Source organism: Limulus polyphemus, unplaced genomic scaffold (assembly GCF_000517525.1).
Source record: "Limulus polyphemus unplaced genomic scaffold, Limulus_polyphemus-2.1.2 Scaffold543, whole genome shotgun sequence".
Lineage (NCBI taxonomy): Eukaryota > Metazoa > Arthropoda > Merostomata > Xiphosura > Limulidae > Limulus > Limulus polyphemus.
In genome coordinates, this window is record NW_013666153.1 from 398,045 (window position 1) to 408,272 (window position 10,228).

Consider the following 10,228-nt stretch of genomic DNA (forward strand, 5'->3'; position numbering starts at 1 on the left):
GTTTAATACCAAACTTACTGACATAAATTCATAAAATAGTAGTTGAATAAAATTTTGAAAGCTTGTCGATAGGGTTCTTCAATAGCGCAATATACTGCCAAAATGACAGCAAATGTATGGAAGGAACAAGTGTGTTAACTCAGCTTGAAAAAAAAAACGTTTCTAACACAGCCATCTTCAGTTTCTTACAGTGGTTAAGATATGTTAACAGTTTTCTATGATTTCAACTCTGACAACAAAAAATAACAAATTTCATCCCAACATACAATTTACAATTGAAAATAAAAATTTCTCTTATCATATTTTTAAATGTTCAGATCACCAAAAAACCAACTGGATTTCACACAAAGGGACAAACTCTGCATAATACACCAACTGGAATTCTGGACACCCTCAAACGTGTCAGTGAGAAGCTAATCAACTTACGAAAGTTACTTTTGAGGAAGCACAATATTCATATAAATTCTTTTAATTACACACAAACCAGGAATCAAAATTAAAAACACCATTGGATAAAAATATCTTCCAGAGAATAAAAAGTATGAAGTCATATACAATCCCAAATGAAATTCTTTCAACTAACAATACCTTAAAGAAAATTATCACAGTTTCTGAAAATAAAGTTCAATTTATTAACACAAAACTTAATCTTAACACACAAAATATAGCTGGGGCTGACTGATGAAAAACATGAAACCAACATTAAATAAGTATTCAGGAACTCCTACCTAAATTCAATATGTTTATATATTTCTTCCCTTTTTTGACAAAACATAGATTTACTTACTTATTTCTTACCTTACCACCATCAATAAAGTCTGCTATTACCTTCATTAATTGACATTTGAACTTACCAAGTATTGTTCGACTGTAACAGAATCCTGAAGATGACCCACTAGTATGATAGTAAAACAAATTTTTTCTACTAATAAAGCAGCTTCTTATATCATTGAGTTGTTCAGTAAGATTCTCAATCAACAATAAATGAGCTGTCAATTTAGTTTTGCAGAAATACAATATTCGTGTTTTCTTTATACAAGGTTTTAATGGTAACACACTGAAAAACTAAAGTAAAATAAGTTTTTATTTTCTGAAGTACAGGTGACGTATAGTGATTCACGTATATCTAAAAACTTTTCCAAATGTGTTACGGAAACTTAAATCTCAAAGTATAAAATTGTAAAGAAGTTCATAAATAAATGCCAACAGTTCATAATGCAACTTGATACATGAAGAATAATGTGTTAAAACACACTGTTATATTTACAAACAAATAATGAATGGAATCTCAATACATAATGAAGAGACCACCTTTAACAGCATATACTAGATCTCTTTACCACTACCTTCAGGGAGAAACCTATTAAAATTTGGATGTGTAAATGCTCTATAATATACAGGGTAGTAATTACAAAATCATATATTAGATACAAATGATATAGTTAATATTCCAAGAGAAAATACTGAAATGTATTTGTTGTTGTTTCTTTTCTCACTCTTAAGAAATTGACATGCAAGCACTCTTTAAATAATACATCTTAAGTTTTCTAAACACTAAAACGGTAACAAATAAATAGTAATATTAGCACATTATCAAGTAATTTCTTACTCAGTGCTTGTAGATTCATCATCAGAATCATTTCCAGAGTCATTCTTTTCACTGTCATCATCAGGATCAACAACATCACTTTCATAACCCTCTTTGATCCTTTCCATTACATCAACATGGTCTAACTCTGCTAAATACTCATCTCCAAACTCATGACCTTCCTAAAATAAAGTAGAAGTATGATTTGCATATTTTCAAACTCTCTGAAAGAGACAAATGTTATTAGTTACTTTCATTTACTTTCTAAACAAGAAAACAAATTAATACATAGAATTATAATTTGCTAAGGATTTATTTAAATCTTATATGTTGCTTCAGGAGGAAGGGTAGAAAATATGGCAGATTTTATCTTGTAAAAGAGAATAATATTGTCTAAATCATGTCTAATTTCTACAGAAAAAGGCAACACAACTATAACAAAAACTTAAATATTTCACTAAAATACTATATTTAACTTTTCCAGGCAATAGGTGTATCACTGATATATTTCTTCTTGAACCCTCAAGGTGAAACATCACACCAAATTAAATGTTACGTAAAACTTATCATAAATTTTCTAAGTAGTACCTAATTTCTATCTAAAAATACTAAATGATATTAAACAGGTTTTGTTAATGATTTTTGTAGGATGTGAAGTTTCCAAACTTTTTTTAAGAAACACCATACTGAAAAACATTATATATTCTACCTTTCACCTTATAATTTAATTTTGTAATCATTATTCATTAAAAGAGTTCCACATTATATATCCAGCCAGCTTCTATTTGTTTGATATTCATTAATATATATATACATTTTCATTCTTTATTTTGCCATTTGAACAGTCACCACTTTCCAGGTATAAATCTTAAAACATGGCAAAAAACAAAACTTTTGTTGGGTGACCAATGAACATAACTTTCAAATGACATTCCCATAATTGCAACTATAGTGGTTTTTGTCAAAATATTCTTGGCCAGGATTAATTTATATATAATAAATATAATTTCTTTGATTCGTGTATGATGATTCAATATGGTAAACTTAGCAATATATTCAATTAAAAGTTTGCCTTCTGTTAGCCTACTTGTTTAAGTCAAGTAAATTTAACTAATATATTGTCATATAAGAATATTCCTGTAGCTTTGTATCAGATATCATTTAACACAAAAACAGGACTAGAAATCAGTGGCAATCCATTAATAAATTTCTGACCAGACTAGTAAATTTAGCAATTTGACTAGCCCGACCGGCCAGCAAACATTTCATTTCCTGGAAATGAAAACCTCATGCACAATGGCTTAGAGATCCTCATTATATCTTTGTGTTGTAACATTTTTTTTTCCTATATCTCGGACCTTGAATTAATAAAAAATTAATTTAAGCCACTGCTAAATGCTCAGATGTTGCTCTTTTCAATCATTAAATTCTCTAATTGGCTGAATATCTTGTCTTCTAGATCATGTTTTCTGCCTGTCTACTTGGTAAGGACAATCTTCAGTAAAAAATGTTTAAACATAATATTGATTTTTGAAAGCATGACTGTCTTCTTTATTTTTAAACACTCTCCTCCTTCATGTAATCTCATGTTTTGAGTGATTAAACAACTTTTATAAAATTTATCATCCACAAGTTTCACATCGGCATGACATATGACACTGAGCTTAACTTTTTAGCATTGTAATATTACAGTATAATGCTATATTTCGAACTCTACTAGCCTGCATGACTGTTACAAATTAGATGTAAATTCAAGCCCTGAAAAACAAACATAAAAAAATGCTAAAACAAATTCAGAGCTCTGTGGCTTGTTACTGTTGTGAACTTCACACATTAGGATCATTTGTTCATCCCTATAGGAGCTCTGGTTGGCTAATATGTCAACAAAGCACAAATAACTGCTAAGGGCACTTTATTTACTGATGTAAATAGATAATAATTTTCTATTTAGTTAATTTACTCTTCATGCAAAATATTCTCAAAGCTGAGCTTTATTACTAATTGCTCATATCACATGTTACGACACCATAAAATGATAACAGGATAGGGTTGTAGTAATAAAAACCAGGAACAAAGAAGGAAAATAACTTGGAAAAAGTTACTCTGCTAAGTATTTAGTTTCACATCTTTCATTTTAGTTATAATAAAATTATTAAAGGGCAATTTTAAACTAATATACAATCTTTATAACAAATCAATAAATTAGTTACAGTCAAGACTCCTCAGAACTGCACCTAAATGTGATGGTAAAATATTTCAAGTAAAATATTGTTAAAATGTAGTTAAGATTCTTTTTTTTTCACACTCATAACTAACACAAATGCTTTTTTACAACCTCTTGAGAAGTGATGCTTTCCAAACACCCAATCCTGTATTGATAGACCAAAATAAGACCAGAAAAGTAATGTTGTTTTAAATAATGATAATGAAAAATGAAGGAGTGACAGAGAAGGATTACAAGGATGAAGAAGAATCTGATAAAAAGTGCAAACTAGTACAAAGCAAATATGAGGAAGATAGTCCAAAATGCATAGCTGGAGAGTAGGTAAAAACCTGAAAATTATATGCAAGTCCAAAAAAAAACCTATGGAAAAAACTATAGCCAAACTAAAGATAAAAACATTCTTTTTCTCTGTATGCTTTTCATCTTAGTTGTTTGGCTTATGAGAAGAAGCTAGACAACAGAATATCATGAAGACCAAAGACCCAAGTAGTACTATAGGTTACTCCCAAGTACTGTCTGTGTTAAAAGACATTAGTTCTTAGAAGAAAAAAAAACAATGTATTAAGCAATATTCTTTCTTACATAGGTCTGAATGTGTTCAATTAAGATGATTTTGAAGCTTCACCATGTCAATACAGTTCATGTCACCTTGTCCAGTCATGCTCTATCTGCAACCACGCTTCTTGACAATAGCCCTGCAGCAGCTTTCACTATACAAAGTTCCATCATAAAATTATCTTGTCCAAAGCACACAACTCCTCCCTGCTTTCATTCCCCAATCCAGCTTGTATACAAAACGACCATTTTGAAGCATTCACATGAATAGTACAATCAAACAGAAATCCACAGGTGCTGCATCCTGAAACTTTAATTGTACATCTTCCTATGAAGTAAATGGCATAAATACATATTTGATTCTCTTGCTGCATAAGGTATAACATGGTTGAACAGGCGGTATGAGTGAAAGCCTTATCTTGGTGAATCCATATCTTGGTAGCCTCATCTCTGTACAAAGCTAGTATTTGTGCGGTACAAAGGGTCCAGAACATTGGTCCGATAGTAAGATGAATCCACCTTGACCTTTATTTTTACTCTCTTGATCTCTAATTTTCCTCTGACACAGTATTTACCAATAATCATGAATCCCTTTGAAAAAGTTGTGCATCATGCTGTGTACCACTTAAAAAATCTTTCCCTCCAAGACTGGTAGAAAATGGTATGAGACTTGTTCCAGTTACAAAGGTACACACATGCTTAGTTAAGTGTCATCACAGACTGACCCTTTTTGCCTGGCTAGGTACCATTCATACACTTTCCTAAAGTTGGTCTTTCTACCTTGGATATGTTGTGTAAATATGACTTGAGTCACTCTTCCAGATGGATTTCCTTCTTGATGTGTAATGTTGCCCAGAGCATGTGGATGGTTTTGTGACTGATCTTTTACTTTGTGGATTCTCACCTGTTACAAAACACACCTTTCTAAAATGGATAAATTTTCTGTGGCATCACACCACTTATGAAATGCCAAACAATGACAAAATGTGTTTATGATACATTCTGTTCTACCAGGGCATATCAGCTGTGGCTTTCATATGACCTTCCAATTGGAGTATTCAAATCATTTCAATACAATATACGCAACCCTTTGACAACAGTTCCTCACTATCAATAATAATCTTGCTTGTGGGCAACAGTTGTCACTTAAGAAAATTTTTCGTAGATCATATGTCCTAAAAGGCTTGTGAGTCAACACCCAAAGATATAGCACTTCATAATACTCCTGTTCTTAGTTTTCCTTAAACCTTATACAAAAACATGTACAATAAAACCTTTTATATTTAGCTACCTATTCATTTCACAATACAAAGTATTTTTTTTTTTTTTTAGAAAACTCACCTTGTTAGCTGTCTGTTCATTTAAAAGTTGGCCAGCATAGATACATATAAACATTCCTTGGGGAATATCATCTACACATCGAATGCCCCATCCTCGTTTCTCCGTTTTAAATAGCTGAAGACGTGTGTGAAGGCCATTCTGAGCAACACGATTCAAACATGAGGAATTACATTTACACCATTTATTACACTCGTATATCCTGTAAAAAAAAAGTACAAGTTTGAAACCTAGCAACAAACAAGATTTCTACATTATGATACTAGCAAACCCATAAGATGTATAACATATCTACTGACTATGCTATCTTTATGAAAACTGTAACTCTAATAACAATATGTTGATTAATTTCCAGTATAGGAAAAAACAATATAGTTATATATCAGATAACAGACTATTACTTGAAATAAGGCATTATGAAGAGACTGATATGCAAAAAGCTTATTAGTAATGTAAAAGTTTTTAATAATCTAAGTTTTCAATGTGTGGCCACTGTGCAAGAGTTATAAGAACTAGGGATCCTACCATTAACAGGTTTTGAAAAAGAAATTATAGGAATAGGTTTGATAATTGTGACAACTTCAGCAACTTGTTTAGAACTTAATCTTTACCAAATCTCAACAAAGTATGCATTTTTTTTTTCAATATTCAAACACTGTCTTCTTTGTTTATTACCAATACATACAAGGGTTCGTCTAATGGACCGAGCCCTTATTGGATAATTAATGTTACTATAAGTTCTATGTATAATTCTAAATTTACTTAATGTATCTTCAAAAAATTTGGTAAGCTCTTAGCAAGCATTACAAGTATGTTGCACACACAAAAATCAAAATTTTTAGTACAGTATTTCTACTAGACTTGTCTCTGAGCTTTAGTCAGTCTGATTTGGATTCTAGTTTGAGGTTGAGTGCAAGGTGATTTATGTTAAGAATTAAAATAATGTATTTTCATCTAGTTAACATCTAAACCTCCTAAATGAATATCAAAAGTTTTTCACTAAAAATTTATATCTGTTATTTTCTTTCTTTGACCGACCTGGTAACAATCATTGAAAAAATATATAATCTACATTACCCCTTTTTCTTCCTAGAATGATGGCAGATTGTAACAGTTTAGATCAGTTTTAATTTAAATTTATTGTGTTATTACTCACTGAACAGTGTCCAACTTCCACGAATAGCAGTAAGTCACCCAGCAGGAGTGAGGAGAGTTTTGGGTAAATAAAATTTCAGGTTACATCACAAGATGTCTAACTATGCATGTTCCCTTGTGCATTCCTTCAGGTGAATTTTCTTTCTATTTCATTTAAGTTTTTTCATCTAACCAAAAAGTTTTTCATTTTCATATTTTAGTTGCTTTTGTTAAAAAATACATACCAGTAAATAAATAATATGCACAAAAAATGACAAATATGGCACTTATTTCAGAACAGAGGACCTTTTGTTTTCAGAAGTTGGTCATCATTAACCCTAAATTTTTCTAAGTTGGTTGTCCAAAAAGTAATTCTTCATGTAGCTTTCAAATATATATCTTAAAGCACTAACAATAATTCAAACAGTAAAACAGAATGCTCCAAAACTACTATCATTTCTCTTGCTTTCTATGTGACCTATAAAAACAAATGAAACATTTATTTCTTACCAAAGCACTGAATTTGATCTTTACTGAATAGAATCTGCTTGGGAAATGTCATCTTTCACCATAATAAATTAACATAAAGATGTCACAATTGAATAAAATGACCTTTCTGTTAGTTATAAACTTTTATCATTAACAATTAAGCATAAGTAAGTAATTTCAAGAGCATGAAAAGCTGGGAGTTTCTGTTATTGATATCTCAGAAAATAAAAAGGTTGGAAGTTATTTTACATTCTGGTCTGTCAATATCTCTAGATGGTGTGTATAATTGGTGGACATTCTGAAAAACCATATAAGGGAAAAAAGAATATTAAAAATACAGAATTTAGAGCACAGATGCATCACATGACATATAGAAGTGAAGACTGGGAATTCATTTAAATAATTCAATTAAGAAACAAAAAGTTGCATAACATTAAAATTTCTATTATAAACTACATTTTAAATAAATAATTGGGAATTTAAAAACCTGCAAATAGGGATCATAAAAAAAGTAAGGAAACAAGGCTGGAGATACTGTAAACATTATTTACTCAAACTACAAACCCCTATTTTCACTCCATGCTGTTACCTAGAATTACATAATGTTTGTCTTTTTTTTTTGTACACTTCTCTGGGTAAATCACTCACTTACACACTTAGATGAAAATTTGTTGAAACCGTGAAATTTGATTCACTCCATAAACACATAAATAGCAATTCAGGCAGCTTTATAAATATAATAAGCTTTACTTTTGTGCAGCCAATACTGTGAAATAGCCATTGCTAATATTCAGACATTTTAAAGGTGGTTTCAAACAAGCAATTTTTACAGCTGCCATTTTGTTTCATCTTGATTCCTACTATTAAACATTACTGTACTTGATGATAAAGTTTAATTAAATTTTGAATAATTCTGTAAAAGTCATGCCATGTGCACTTTGATCCCCCACCTGTGAACACAGGCTATTTTGAAGTAATTATTCTGTTCATAACAATCTTCATGATGTACTCCTTTGTTCTGTAGCAAATTGAATAGGTTGTACTTTGGTAATAAATTACATTTTCATTGTTTTATACATCATGATAATTTCTAATGGTCATTATCTAATTTAATTGGAATTTTAGGCAGCACACATTTGTATACATCATTTTTGTATGTAAGAGTTTGTAGAAATTTATACTGTTTCTTGCAATTTGTATGTGCATCATTCCTTTTATAGATGTACAAACATTTGTGCAGAACTTTAATTCCCTGACTTTTGGAAAATATTGTACCTTTCTAAGTGTCTAACTTTTTTAAGTTGTCAAATTTCTTCTGTTGCATAATTTGCTTTTATTTTATCTCAATTTAGACAATTAGAAGAATAAAACAAATTCAGCAGACATAACTATATATTGGTCTACAAATCTCTTAACTATAATAACAGTGTTTGCAAAATATAGCAATATTTCAGTTACCATACATCACAAATGTATATATACTATTATTATATACTCATAAATGCTTTTTTTTAATATAGAACAATAAATAAGAAATACATAGAAAAACAATGATTTTGAGTACTTACTGTATTACAAAATTGTTTTTTTGCACTCGTGGGTTGTACATGCTAAGCCTCACCATAAGCCTAGTTTATTCTTCCGAGTGAAAGATGACAAGATATTAACTTTTGTAGGCCTTAAATATACATTTGAGAACACGAAAAATTATAAACTTATTATATTAGTCCACACAAAACTCTTATAATTAACCTGGGTTGCTAAATATGCTATATGTGGGTTTCAAAAATCTCATTTCTATTCATACCAATATCTCATCACACTTCAATAGTTTAGTGAAATTATGACTTCCTCCTTCAAGCTACTTACAAACGACTGTCAGATTTATGTAAAATGGAATGTACTCTTTCTATTGGTTATAAACACATACTCAAGAGAAGTACATGGGACAAGACATGAGGTTTTGAAAGAATGGAGTAGTGGAAGGAGCCACTCTAGTGGGTTTGCTAAATATGTTGATATATCAGAAAAACATAGATGAGAGGTTTTTATTTTATATTCTAGCTTGCCCAAATCTCAAGGTCGAGTTTCTAATCCACAAACCACTGTACACATTGTGTAGTAGGCACAGTAAAATACAAACTGAGTAATGAGACAAGATGGGGTGCTATATGACAAAAATTGATATACAGCATTTGTTTTAATATTTCATTTTAAATTAAGAAATTAAAACATATAATATTAACATTTGAGTTATAAACTAGGTTTTGATGCCAATTTAATTGCCATACAGTGATAATAAAGTAATTTAATAACATCTTGAAAATAACTCTCTAAAAGGTCATGACATGCACTCTTTAATCTGCCCATAGTGAGAGTGTCAAATTTCTGAGAAGACTATTGGCAACTTGTGAAAGAGTATGTGACAGGTGAGCATTGCAAGAGGGGTCTGATTTTCTAGTTTATGGCTCTATAACCCAAATACAATTGAAGGCTATAAAAATTATGCTTTTCCTGAGCAACAACAACATTATAATGAGTAATTTACTTCTTGGAGGGATGGTAAATAAATTAGAGAAGAAGGAATGCTTACGGAGCAAATGTCACAATTCTCATACTAGAGGGAAATTGAAGATTTTTCATTAATATTGCCTTATAAAATTAAGAACTTAGAACTTATATTAAAATTTGGATTATTTGCAACATTTTGAGGCCAAATTTAGTTGTATATCATGATAATGAAGTACTTTAATTAAGTTTTGATTGTAACTCAGTAAAACCTCTTCCCATGCACAGAAAACGATAGCCATATGGAAAGAGTCAATGAGAAATAGTTGACACTCACATGCAACTTCACTTGGTGAAGAGAATTATTTAAAGTTCTGAATACAACTGTGGTA

The 10,228-nt window shown here is 30.5% G+C and overlaps 1 protein-coding gene across 2 annotated transcripts in view; it reads right to left on the reverse strand.

Moving 5' to 3' along the window:
• LOC106458997 (histone-lysine N-methyltransferase SETDB1-like) overlaps window positions 1-10,228 on the reverse strand; it is a 176,024-nt gene that overhangs the window by 73,512 nt on the left and 92,284 nt on the right. For both annotated transcript variants that reach the window (XM_013918562.2, XM_022385368.1), the window contains 2 exons: window positions 5,709-5,907; window positions 1,610-1,770 (listed from right to left, as the gene is read on the reverse strand). In XM_013918562.2, the coding sequence (XP_013774016.2) occupies window positions 1,610-1,770; window positions 5,709-5,907 (360 nt within the window). The remainder of the gene's footprint in view (window positions 1-1,609; window positions 1,771-5,708; window positions 5,908-10,228) is intronic.